The sequence below is a fragment of the Ictalurus furcatus genome, chromosome 19, assembly GCF_023375685.1.
Source record: "Ictalurus furcatus strain D&B chromosome 19, Billie_1.0, whole genome shotgun sequence".
Classification (NCBI taxonomy): Eukaryota; Metazoa; Chordata; class Actinopteri; order Siluriformes; family Ictaluridae; genus Ictalurus; species Ictalurus furcatus.
Window position 1 is genome coordinate 1,442,562 of NC_071273.1, and position 14,145 is coordinate 1,456,706.

Here is a 14,145-nt window from a genome sequence, read left to right on the forward strand (position 1 = left end):
ACCGTAGTTTAATTCAGTGCTTTTTGTGCATCCATAAAAAGTTTTATATTTTTATATATATATATATATATATATATATATATATATATATATATATATATATATATATATATATATATATATATGTGTGTGTGTGTGTGTGTGTGTGTGTGTGTGTGTGTATAAATTAATAAATAATAAAATTAATAATACATATTCTGGTATGTGTCTGTGTGTATTGGGTTGTTTTCAGTTTTATATAATTGGACAAACAGTTGTGTAAAGTTTTAATCTGATGTTTATATTTGTAACACTCAGTTTGTGGATTTTATTTAAAATAAACGAAAAAAAAATGGTACTGGAAGTTTGTCCCCATCCGATTAATCAAGAAAATAATCGGCCAACTAATCGATTATGAAAATAATCATTAGTTACAGCTCTACTTGGTTGATTGATTATTGAGGGAAATGATTCAATATTAAATGTCAGTTAGTGGCAAAATGATGTGAACCTCTAAGTTTAGCAGTTTATTTGAAGCTGAAATTAGAATCAGGTGTTTTCAATCAGTGGGATGACAATCAAGTGTAAGTGAGAGCCCTATTTTATTCAAAGAACAGGGCTCTATCAAGATCTTCACAACACATTTTTGTGGATGTGCATCATGGCACAATCAATAGAGATTTCTGAGGACCTCAGTAAAAGAGTTGTTGCTACTCATCAGGCTGGAAAAAGTTACAAAAGTTACTAAAAGGTTTGTATTCCACCAATCCACAGTCAGACAGATGTGTGTAAATGGAGGAAATTCAAGACCATTGCTCATTCCTAGAGCAAGATGTGTAATAGTCCGCAAAGTCACAAAGGAACGCAGGGTAACTTCTAAGCAACTAAAGGCCTCTCTCACACTGCCTAATGTTAATGGTCATGATTCCACCATCAGCAGAACACTGAACAACAAAGGTGTGCATGGCAGGATTGCAAGGAGAAAGCCACTACTCTCCAAAAAGAACATTGCTGCCCTAATGCAATTTGCTAAAGATCACGTGGACGATCCAGAAGGCTATTGGAAAAAATATTTTGTGAATGGATGAGACCAAAATAGAATTTTTTTGGTTTAAATGAGAAGCGTTATATTTGGAAAAAGGAAAACACTGCATTCCAGCACTTTATCCCATCTGTGAACCATGGTGGTGGTAGTATCATGGTTTGTCATCATTGATGGAGCAATGAATTCTGAATTATATCAGCAAATTCTAAAGGTAAATGTCAGGACATCTGTCCATAAACTAAATCTGAAGAGAAAGTGAGTCATGCGACATGGCAAGTCGTTTTACCAAAGAATGGTTAAAGAAGAATAAAGTTAATTTTGGAATGGCCAAGTCAAAGTCCTGACCATAATCCAATAGAAATGTTGTTGAAGGACCTGAAGCAAGCAGTTCATGTGTGGAAACCCACCAACATCCCAGATGTTACCAGATGTATCCAGTTACCAGAAATGTTTAGTTGCAGTTATTGCTGCACAAGGGGGTCACACCATATACTGAAAGCAAAGGTTCACATACTTTTACTACTCACAGATATGTAATATTGGATCATTTTCCTCAATAAATAAATGAACAAGTATAATATATTTGTCTCATTTGTTTAATTGAGTTCTCTTTATCTAATTGTAGGACTTGTGAAAATCTGATGTTTTATGTGATGTTTATACAAAAAATATAGAAAATTCTAAATAGTTCTGAAACTTTCAAACACCACTGTGAGCCTTATTGTGTCATTGCCTGGAGGGGTTTCCCAGCGATGTGGACTCTTCAAACGTTTGGTCAGTCTGGAGTGGTGTCTTGGGAAACCAATTTTGGATGGTGAATGGAGTGAAGACATATCTGATGGAATCTTGTAGGTGGGTTGCAAAAGTGCGGTGGTTCCTGGCAATGCAAAGGTTGTCACTGGAGGCTTTGCAGGAACCAGTCTTGATGCAGAGTCTCAGAATAAGTGTGATCTCCTCTCTCCTCACAATGTTTTGGAGATCTTTCTGATGACTTGACTCCCAGAGAGGTTGGTGTCATTGGGTTTTCTGGCTAGTCCAACCCCAAAATGTTTTCTCCAATCAAACATTGTCTTAGGGCTGGGTGTAAGCCATAGTCTCCTCCTCTGATATTAATCAGTCCATTGTCTCTGCAGTCATGTGGTTTCACACCTTTTCATTAAGTGTAGATAGGACTTTGGTCCTGAATGTAATGTAATTCTACTGAATTTCACTTTATCACAACTTTTAGGAAATTAAACCGCGATCACACATGTTCTCCCGTGCTTGATGGGTATTCAATTTCCTCCCCCAGGCCAAAGACATACATTGTAGGCTGATTGGCACTTCCAAATTGTCTGTAGTGTGTGAGTGCGGTTGTGCCCTGCGATAGGCTGGCATCAGGTCCAGGATGTTCCCCACCTTGTGCCCCAAGGCTCCCCCATGACCCTGTGCAGGATAAGTGATATGGAAAATGGATGGATAGATTTCATAGTGCTCCTGAGAAGGTGCAAAGCTTTGCTGATGTTTTAATATTCTTCTCCATTTATTCCTCCTAACATCTGGTTTTAACATACAGTGAGGGAAAAAAGTGTTTGATCCCCTGCTGATTTTGTACGTTTGCCCACTGACAAAGAAATGATCAGTCTATAATTTTAATGGTAGATTTATTTGAACAGTGAGAGACAGAATAACAACAAAAAAAAATCCAGAAAAATGTTATAAATTGATTTGCATTTTAATGAGGGAAATAAGTATTTGACCCCTCTGCAAAACATGACTTAGTACTTGGTGGCAAAACCCTTGTTGGCAATCACAGAGGTCAGACGTTTCTTGTAGTTGGCCACCAGGTTTGCACACATCTCAGGAGGGATTTTGTCCCACTCCTCTTTGCAGATCTTCTCCAAGTCATTAAGGTTTCGAGGCTGACATTTGGCAACTCGAACCTTCAGCTCCCTCCGCAGATTTTCTATGGGATTAAGGTCTGGAGACTGGCTAGGCCACTCCAGGACCTTAATGTGCTTCTTCTTGAGCCACTCCTTTGTTGCCTTGGCCGTGTATTTTGGGTCATTGTCATGCTGGAATACCCATCCACGACCCATTTTCAATGCCCTGGCTGAGGGAAGGAGGTTCTCACCCAAGATTTGACAGTACATGGCCCCGTCCATCGTCCCTTTGACGCGGTGAAGTTGTCCTGTCCCCTTAGCAGAAAAACACCCCCAAAGCATAATGTTTCCACCACCATGTTTGACGGTGGGGATGGTGCTCTTGGGGTCATAGGCAGCATTCCTCTTCCTCCAAACACGGCGAGTTGGGTTGATGCCAAAGAGCTCCATTTTGGTCTCATCTGACCACAACACTTTCACCCAGTTGTCCTCAGAATCATTCAGATGTTCATGGTAAACTTCAGACGGGCATGTATATGTGCTTTCTTGAGCAGGGGGACCTTGCGGGCGCTGCAGGATTTCAGTCCTTCACGGCGTAGTGTGTTACCAATTGTTTTCTTGGTGACTATGGTCCCAGCTGCCTTGAGATCATTGACAAGATCCTCCCGTGTAGTTCTGGGCTGATTCCTCACTGTTCTCATGATCATTGCAACTCCACGAGGTGAGATCTTGCATGGAGCCCCAGGCCGAGGGAGATTGACAGTTCTTTTGTGTTTCTTCCATTTGCGAATAATCGCACCAACTGTTGTCACCTTCTCACCAAGCTGCTTGTCAGTGGTCTTGTAGCACATTCCAGACTTGTGTAGGTCTACAATCTTGTCCCTGACATCCTTGGAGAGCTCTTTGGTCTTGGCCATGGTGGAGAGTTTGGAATCTGATTGATTGATTGCTTCTGTGGACAGGTGTCTTTTATACAGGTAACAAGCTGAGATTAGGAGCACTCCCTTTAAGAGTGTGCTCCTAATCTCAGCTCGTTACCTGTATAAAAGACACCTGGGAGCCAGAAATCTTTCTGATTGAGAGGGGGTCAAATACTTATTTCCCTCATTAAAATGCAAATCAATTTATAACATTTTTGACATGCGTTTTTCTGGATTTTCTTGTTGTTATTCTGTCTCTCACTGTTCAAATAAATCTACCATTAAAATTATAGACTGATCATTTCTTTGTCAGTGGGCAAACGTACAAAATCAGCAGGGGATCAAATACTTCTTTCCCTCACTGTATTTAGTGTGAGTGCCCAAGAAAATTAAATACTAGTCCTAATTTAGATAGTCTAAAAGAAAGGTGGTGAATTCTTATCAATTGAAACATTTTTAGATTATTGTTGAAAATAATTTTAATGTTTAAATGATCTAAATTTAATTGCATTTTATTCTGGTAGGGTAAAAATTTTATTTAAATTTTTTAAAATAAAATACAGCATAAAATTAATTCCTAGGGGGTGAATACTCGAAGTATAAGGAAGTATAATATAATATAATATAATGTAATATAATATAATATATAACACGGTCTCCTTATTCTCATACTCTATAAATTGTACATGCCTGGCTCTAGAGGGAGTTTCCTGAACTGGCTGAGAAAAGCTCATTCAGATCATTACCGTTTTTATATGGAGGTTTTTTGCCAATATTTTATTCCACTTTGCTGCACTGATACAGTGATTGATCCGGTTGTGTTTAGCAATATGGAGCAAGTGGCTCACTCCCAAAAAATCTTACACTATGAAATTCATATCACACCACTTTTGTGCAGAAATCTTCCCACTCTCTGCATGACAACTCCTTTTTAATACTTTTTATTTATTTCTTTATTTCTTTATTTCTTTATCTATTTATTTATTTTACTTACCACCAAACCACCCTGAACAGCACAACATGCACAATGGTCTATAGAGTTGTAGACTGGGGGGAAAAAACATCACTTGGTCATTTTCCAATCTTCAACTGTCCAGTTTACGTGAGCCTAGCCTCAGATCCCTGTTTTTGACAGTAGTAGACTGATAGTAGTCTTCTGCTGTTGTAGCCCATCCACCTTAAGCTTCAGAATGTTATGTGTTATGAGATGCTTTCCTGCCCACCACAGTTGTAAACAGCCTTACTGTCAGCTTGAACCAGAATGGCCATTCTCCTCTGACCTCTCTCATCAAGAAGGTGTTTCTGGCCACAGAACTGCTGCTCACTGGATTTTTTTTTTCTTTTCACACCACTGTGTGTAAACTCTAGAGACAGATGTGCTGATATCACATTTTCCCCTTTCTGATTTTTGTTAACATTAACTGAAACTCTCGACCTGTATCTGCATTATTTTATTAATTGTGCTGCTGTCCAATGATTAGATGCTTGCATGAAGAAGCTGGTGTATATTTGTTCTTATTAAAGTGGCCGGCAGAAATAAGCATTGCCGCCTCACAGCACCAGGGCTGTGGAGTTTTTGTGCATGTTCTCCCCATGTCCATGTGGCTTTCTTCTTGGTTCTCTGGTTTCTTCTCCCAAAAAAGACATCAGAAGGTAGATTGTCGAAGATGAGTTTCCCCTAGGTGTGAATGAGTGTGTGAATGTGTTTGCATGGTGCCCAGTGATGAACTGGCGTCTAGTTAAGAGTGAATCCCCATCTCACACCCAGTGTTCTCAGGATAGCCTCTGGATCCACTGTGACCCTGAACAGGATAAGCGCTTACTGAGTGAGAGTAAGAAACAAATCAATTGACTGAAGAATACAGTATATACAAAATGATGTTTAAAAAGTGTTTAATTGTATTCACTGATACTTTTATTCATTCTTTTATTTATTTATTTATTTTTCCTTTTGGCAGACCCTCTGTTAGCCTATTAATATCCTTTTTCCACTTTCCCATGACCAGGCCAGGCCCCCTGCTGTCATTTTGTTTGCTTATGCATAGGGTCAGCCTTGGTATAGTCAGTTATTCTGGCATTTACAGCTGTGAAGTCAACATAACCAAATTTGACAAAAAGTTAGTTGTATTGAAAAATAACACCTTTAAGAGACATATTAATCTCTAATACTACTACTACTACTACTACTACTACTACTACTAATAATAATAATCTCTAGGTAATGACGCTTTGTTTTTTTTTTCTTTTTTTCTTTTTTTTTTTCTTTTTTTTTTTTGCATTCCCACCCCCCAAGCTGGCATGTCTGGACTATTTATTCTGTTCTGTAGCAAAGGAACATCTGGAAGCAGTCAGTGAAGTCTGCATAGGAGGAGTGGGAGAGAAGGAGGGAGCTTGGTCTCAGGCTCACTCCCCAGACAAGCATCACTGCGCTGAAGCAGGCGAGCGCGTTTGGCGAAAGGGCCATCGGCGACTGCAGTCGTCTCTTTTCTCTTCCTCTTCCTCGGAACACAGCAAGGACGATTCTCAGAGCCCTGGTTTTCATTGCGGCGCGCGCACAGTGTCTGCGCCTGTTTTCGGAACAACACGGATGGGAATCGATCGCAGCGGTGTGCGTTCAACCCCGTTAAACGTTTAATCTTCGGCCTGGAAGCCATTTAAAAAAATAATCCCTACTTTGGCGGTCGCTCTTTTTATGCTGCGTCCAGTTTTAAAGAAATTAGAGAGAGACAAACGGATATTCCGAATATCGTTGGACCAAGTAGGGCTCGTGCTGGGTTTCTTCTTAGCTAGGGCCCGGATGTTGTAAGGATGCACTGGTTCGTTTTCTTAGACGGCTCCAGTCAATATTTATTCCCGCTTTTTAACTCCATCATGGGAATAAGGTAATATTCACTCAACCCACGAAAGGGCCAACTTGAGTGTCTTCGTCCTCCTTCCTTCAGCTTTTTAATTTTCTTTCCAAATTTGGGATGTTTTTCTACTATCGCAACCCTTTTTATTTTACAACCTTTTTTGCTTCTTTCATCTCACTGATACAAAAGCTGGGCTGCGTCTATGTTCAGTGAGAGCAAAAAATGTATATACCGGAGGAAACCCTTGAAAACCATCAAGGTAACGTTTCATTTTTTTTTTCTAATTGCGAGCTGTGTGTGTGTGTGTGTGTGTGTGTGTGCGCGTGTGTGTGCGCGCGCGCCCGCGCCATATGGATAGCTTGTTAGGGAGGGGACATGGTTCTTATGACCGTCTTATCTCTGTGAAGTACAAAAAGCCTGAATCTCCATATTAGGGTCTCATACGCGTCGCCTGCTAATTATAGAGCGATCACTTTAAATTTCTCCTGAACTGCGACAGAGGATGGACAGAAATGGGCGGCCGTGAGTGAAATCACTACGGAATCACACAACCAGCAGTATTTAGGTCAAGCTATATTCATAACTGATTGACCTGTGGATTTTATTTCGGTATGATCCGACCACAGCGACCACAGACGCGACAAGTGCATACAAAATCCGACCACCGGTAGAACTCAGGTAGTGCTGAAACCGGTGCTGGATCTGTGATTGAGGTCAGTGCTGCTGCTACCTCCACACCGACCGACATAAAGCCAGCACCGACAGTGGTGCAGATAGAAACAGATTAATGCAAAATTAGTCTATTAATCTGATGGTTTTGGTGAGAAATCACCATAAATTATTATTATTATTATTATTATTATTATTATTATTATTATTATTAGTAGTAGTATTTTGCTGTTTTAAAGGTGTTCTTTTTCACTCCAAAAATGATATTTTAGCAAATGAAAATATCATGTATTAGTATTTTCCTATAATAAAATAGCAATAAACCAATTATTATTATTATTATTATTATTATTATTATTATTATTATTATACTTTTAAAAAACTAATCAGCTTTAAATTGTATTATTCTATTTCTTTCTTCAAATTAGCAAAATTATCCACCATTATAACGAGACGATTTCGAGCTCAAAATTAGGAAAAATTTCTAGCATTAGACCTAATAATCTTACATTTGGTTTCTTGTAATCTTATGGAATACTAGATAAATTTGACTATATTTTAGATATTTTCACTTTTTTTTCTTCTTTTTTGCAGTGCTCTTAGAATGTCTTTTCTCTCATTAGGATAAAAACACATTTATTGTCCTTAACAGTCTAGCCTCTGGGGGAACTGTTTTAGTTCTAAATGTAATTCCCACATATTTAACATGTCTTACTTTATGGTTATGTACAAGGGTGAGTCAAATGAAACCATTAAAAGTATGACATAAATTATGTTAGAATTGAATAGAATTTCTTTCTAAACAAATTTCTAATAGTGATGGAATGCTTGCAATGAACGGAACTGAGAATATGTACTAGAAAAATTATGCACTTTTGTGACACCTACAGTATTTGCAGTAAACAATGTAAAAAAAAAAGATTTTCATTTGACCCACCCTCATATTTTATAAGAATATCTATAGAATATTTATTTACATTTTATAGATTAAGTTGATGTTGCTAGCAACAGGGACATGAATCATAACCCACTGCCAAACCTTTACTAACACAATACTATGATTACAACTTCATAACATAGTGTAAGTGAACATATTTTTCCCTCATTAAACAGAGCCAACCAAGCCAAACATCACTGATGGCTGAGGGTGCGGTTTGATAAAAAGTAGTGTTTATGTTTAGTGTTTATGAGCAACAGGTAGACACAGCCTCAGACAGCCAGAATATTAACACACAGATAAAGGGAGAATTCTCCTGACAACCTACAGCAGAGTGTGAGAACTTTTTAATGGGATTTTATCAGAATTCTTAGGATTGATGTGTTCACTTCTGAATCTTTAAATAAAGCCTTAAAATGGAACAAAATCATGAACCTTTTCCTCATACGCACTGAAAAATCCTGGTGGAGCTTTAATCTGTTCACATGTTGCTTTTTTTTAATCACCAAGGGACATTTAGATAACCTGAATGGGAATGGATGAATACCTTATTTTTGCATATATTTACATGAGTATTTATGGATCTTTTAATACCATGCCTTAGCTGCCCGTATTCGGTATTACAGCTCATTTGAAAGAAAGTGGTATGGAAATAGAGCTGGCTAGCATTTTTATTTCTTGTTGGAGAAGTGTTACAGATTGCAAAACAGGTGAATTTGTACACTTGATCAAGATAATGTAACTGACTATATAATATTATACTATTAATAGTGTATAAATAAAGGCTTTTGGGTTCCATGAGCCATGTGATGCAGTGAACTTCAGCAACTTACTTACATATTGCTCCTAATAGTACTGCTTTAATTATACTTAGTGTTTTTTTTTCTGTGTGGTTAACACTCTAACTGACACAATCACAAACCCCAGTCTGCGATACAGTGCCCTTGCCCCTGGGCTTAGGAATATTCACATTCAGTTACCCTGTAAGGGCTCAGGGACATAGTTCTGCAGAAAAATTAATATGTCTTTTATTGGGAGCACCATTCATTAAGCATCCTTCAGTCATGCAGTGCGACATGATGCCTTTTGCTTATGTCCAAATAAAGACTGCACACCAGTACTTTGAACAGTAATAGCTTTGCATTTATTTTCCATTGATAACACAAGCATATACATAAAAGGCAAGTGACATTTTTGCATAATTAATGCACCAATGAACCATTTTGAACCATAGATCCTAAAGCCAGGATTTAACAGTTTTTGCCAAAAATTGTTTTCCACATTTTGTATGATAAAATCTCAGAACATTACAAACATACAATAGAACAAAGTAAATCAAGCCATGTTTCATCAGAGAAGACCTCTCTGTATTTGGTTGCATTAATACCTTCTCCAATTCTGACTAATCTCCCTGTCCCTGCTGCTTAGAAGCACCCCCATATAGTGTGATGCTGCCACCCCTATGCTTCACTGTAGGGATGTATTAGCTAGTTGATGAGCAGTGTCTGGTTTTCACCAGACATATCACTTGGGGTTCAGTTAAATTTTTGTCTCATCAGAGAGAGAGTCTTTCTCCTCATGCTCTCTGAGTCCTTTACGGGCCTGCCATATGCCTTTTTCCGGAGGTGCACATAATGTAAACAACATTATACAAATGGAAATAGATTGACAGTATTTTGTGGCAAAAACCGTTCACCTGGCAACACTAAATAATTCATAATGTTGACTTACAGTCCCCCCAAAACCCCTAGTCGTTCAGAGTTACAAGATGCTGTCCCAAATCATGCAGTTGTGATCTCACTCTAACTACTCACTTTTTTAGGTACACCACACGAATACTGTATAGCACACACACCTCTGCTCTCAGAGCAGCCTCAATACTTCATGACATGGATTCAGCTAGACATTCATTAGGTGAATCTCCCATTCTACCACATGCCACAGGTACTTTATCAGATTTAGATCTGGTGACTGAGGAGGCCACAGAAGTACACTGAACTCATTGTCATGTGTTGTTGGAGATGTCTTGTGCTGTGTGACACCGCACATTATCATGCTGGAAGTAGCCATTTTAAGATGGTAGAGATGCATATGCTCAACAGTAATACCCAGATAGGATTTGACATTCAATTGATGATTGACTAGTATTAAGGTGTCCAGTGTGTGCCAGTAAAACATTCCCCACACCATTACACCACCAGAAGCCTGAGCTGATGACACAAGGCAGGCTGGGTCCACGGATTCATGCTGTTGATGCCAAATTCTGACCCTACCATCTGTATGTCGATAATGAAATAAGATTCATTCGCTCAGGTGATGATGTTTATCAGACGGGTGAGCTTGTACCCACTGTAGCTTCAGTTTCAATGTACTGTATTCTTCTGCTGTTGTAGCCCATCCGCCTCAAGGTTTGACATGTTGTGTGTTCTGAGATACTTTTATGCTGACCACAGTTGTTAGTAGTAAGTGTAGTTATTTGAGTTGCTCTGTCTGGCCAGGCTGTCTGACATCAACAACTATTTAATGCTCAAAGTCTCCGAGATCACATTTTCCCCATTCTCATGTTTGTGAAAATTTCCTGAAGCTCTTGACTTGTATGTGCATGCATGTGCATATGTATGTGTATTTATGTATTGTGCTGCTGGCACATGATTGGCTGCATGAATGAGCAGGTGTACAGGTGTAAAGTTCAATCGCATATTCATTTAAAAGATAGCAGTGTTTCTCCTATGATTTTATATATATATATATATATATATATATATATATATATATATATATATATATATATATATAACCCCAATTCAAGATACTGAACAAGCCACCAGAAAATTTTACAGGAAATCCCCCAAGTGACTAACAAATATATTCAACGACATATGAAAAATTACTATTGTACTATAAGTGTGCTTCAAGTAGTTCAATGGTTTGTACTTAAGTGCTGTATTTTCAGTCTCTGAAAAAAGAATATGCTTTGCATTAGCACAACATTAGCATAGCATTATTAGTACAAAGTCCACTGTCTTCCCAGTGTCTGACACCTTCCTGTAATGTTTCCCTAAAGTGTAAAGTGTTGAGTTGAATCTTACTTTTAACGTCTTTGCATTTTTCTGTATGCTAAACACAATTTCCCTTTCAAACCCTGATTGTAACTCTCTGCTAGTATCACTGAATGGCCAACCAAAACGGCAAAAGCACAATTCTGAGCACAACTGTCAACGTCCTGTAATGTGGCCAGTGGCTGCTGTTGGTGATATTAAACGGGAGGGCGAAAATCAATATAAATAGTCTGACAATTTGTTCAATCCATTATATCCCGGGGGCTCCAAATAATAAACATGGTATAAACAAAACAAACAAAAAACATGTTTTGCAAACAACATGCAAACAAATTCACACATACCTTTAAGATTTTAACCCATTGGAACTTCGATGTAGGGGCGTGCCATTCTGTGTAGTCATGTGACTTGGCTGCTAATTGGCTGCATGAATCTGGCTACACCTAGCCCGCAGGCTCTCTTCATACCATTCTGTGTGGTTTTCTCACGGTCACAGGTGGCGGTGTTGGGCTTGGTTTCACCAAAAATCCAAAATAATCCTCTTTAAAATGTTTAGTAATTATATGAAAATAATAACAATAAATAAGATGACATGGATTCCAAAATGCCAAATACCTTATGTCCTTGATCACCAGCTGGGACAGGTGATGAGCATATTATACATTCAAAAACAGAAAGGTTGCACATGTAACCACCATTCTATGACTACAGTATATACCTTATTTGGTCTACTGTATAGTCACACAACAGTATCTCCTGGTATTTCTGTTTCTATTTCTTTTTCTTTATTTTTTTAAATATTTTTTATATAGAACCCAGCCAGTTGTTCTGCCCTGTGTATTGTCTGTATTTCCTGTTTTTGTTGTAGGGAATGCAATCAGTATAGCCAATTGGCATGGGCTTGGCACCTTTATAAGGTGGTGTGGACAGTGAAACTGTAAATAATACTGGGTGCTCCACAGTCACTGATCTGGTGTTATCAAACCCACTGTCAACTGTGTATTTTCAGATAAAATTCAGAGAGGACTTGGCACATTTGGAAAATTGTGTGCTGGAGGAGTGATCACACCCTGATTAGGCATGAAACCACTGGGTTGCTCTGGGTTGATGTGACATCACCAGTGTGGCCCATGCTATGTCCTATGTATTTTGTCTATCCACTGTTGCTGTTTCTGTGTTAATAAAGAGAATGTGAATATAACTTCTCCTGACCAGGCGTCAAAATGAGCTAGACTTGTGTTCCAGCACTCGGTATCTTGTAGAGGGTAAAAATGTGAGTTTTCTGCTTGTACCTGCAGCGTGATGGACAGCTGGAACAAAACTCACAGTCACTCTGTCTCCGAAACAATAAGGTCTAATTGTATTTCACAGGAAGAAAGTAAGAACCAATCATGTTTCATGTTTCACAGCCGTTATCGGACATGAATAGTTTTTTGATATATATATATATTGTATATATATATTGTATTAGGTATCTGTACAAATTCATTCTGATTGCAGATTCCTAATGAGTTGTTTATACGTGTCAGTCTGTAGACAGTTTACAGGCATGTTATATAATCCAATCCAAAGATATGTTTGTGTGGAGAGTGAGATTTAGCATCAACATTACTAATCAGCATGTTCAGCTTTTTAATTGGGCTGCTTTGGTTGTTAACGCGTGTTGACCTATTTCTGTCCCAGCAAAAAACTCATACAAGTGTGACTATTGGACAGACAGCGAGAAGAAGAGTTTGTGATCATAATGAAGTCGCTCAGCATTTTACAGGAACAATGGTGCTCTTATTCTTGAAAACAACCTGAAATGTAAACATTATCTGCCAGTATAATTTCTTTGCAAATCTTCCAATGTTACCAATATTGAAAGCTATTTCATCCAGTTTTTTTTTTTTCTCCTTTTTTCCATGTACATGTTCTGCATCCTTGCTGAATGTCAAACAAAAATCAAATACTGAGCCAGCTTTAGTCAGGTCAATTAGCACCCATAATCTTAGCATTTCCCTCAGAATATTGTTTTGATGCATATCCCAATGCTCACCCAACCTCTCAATTATTTTAAACAGATTCAAATCTGTAACATGAATTCCTTACTGGACCTTAAAGGAGCACATCATACATTAAAACACTGTGGTAAAACTAGCCAGATTCTGACAGTGAAAGTAATCAGACACTAAAGTTTTCTTGCCTATTATCCTTATAATTAATCAGCTATTGAAAAAATTACACATCTCATTTGATCAGATACTGTATAGTGGTTTATTCAATACCTATTGAGGTATACTGTCAAGTCATTGCTGGTTTCAGCCACACAATGCAGTTCACGTGACTTAATCACACTCAGAGTTTACTCACACCTGTTTTGTGTTTCACTAATTAGTAAATCTGTTTAACTTCTATGTGTTTCAATGTCAAGCTTTTGTCATGGTTCACCTCAGATTTGCCTTGTCTCAAGCATGTATTTCCCCATGTTGCTATTGTTTCTGTTTGTAAATGATTCTGGTTTCCACTTTTTTTTGATTGTGGTTTCTTTAATAAAACCATGCCCTTGCATCCACCTCCCAATCTATGACAGAAAGCTCAACCAAAACATGGATACAGCAGATATCCTGAAATTTTGTCAGAAATTAATGGCACAAAATCACTTGATAATGCAGCAGTGGCTTGATTTGCTTAAGGGTGGCCTTGCAAGTTAAGTCCAGGTCCAAAGTGGCCTCCTATCCCAAGCCCAAGACCGATACGGCCTCTCATGTCCAGTCCGCTCCACCACCTGACTCCACCGCATGACTCAGACGAGGATGTCATCGCTTTGCCTTCCCGCTTTG

The 14,145-nt window shown here is 38.4% G+C and overlaps 1 protein-coding gene across 9 annotated transcripts in view; it reads left to right on the forward strand.

Annotated features, from left to right (window-relative positions):
- The window catches only part of cacna1c (calcium channel, voltage-dependent, L type, alpha 1C subunit), a 315,602-nt gene that overhangs the window by 17,323 nt on the left and 284,134 nt on the right, over positions 1-14,145 (forward strand). For 6 of the 9 annotated variants that reach the window (XR_008388488.1, XR_008388489.1, XM_053649805.1 and 3 more), the window contains exon 1: positions 3,850-6,917. The exons of 2 other annotated variants lie outside the window; for them this stretch is intronic. Coding sequence is in view for 4 of the 7 variants with exons in the window: in XM_053649805.1 (XP_053505780.1) it covers positions 6,881-6,917 (37 nt within the window). In the remaining 3 variants the exon portion in view is untranslated. Of the gene's footprint in view, positions 1-3,849; positions 6,918-14,145 lie in introns of those variants that run through there. One more of the 9 variants, XM_053649810.1, reaches the window with a different exon arrangement.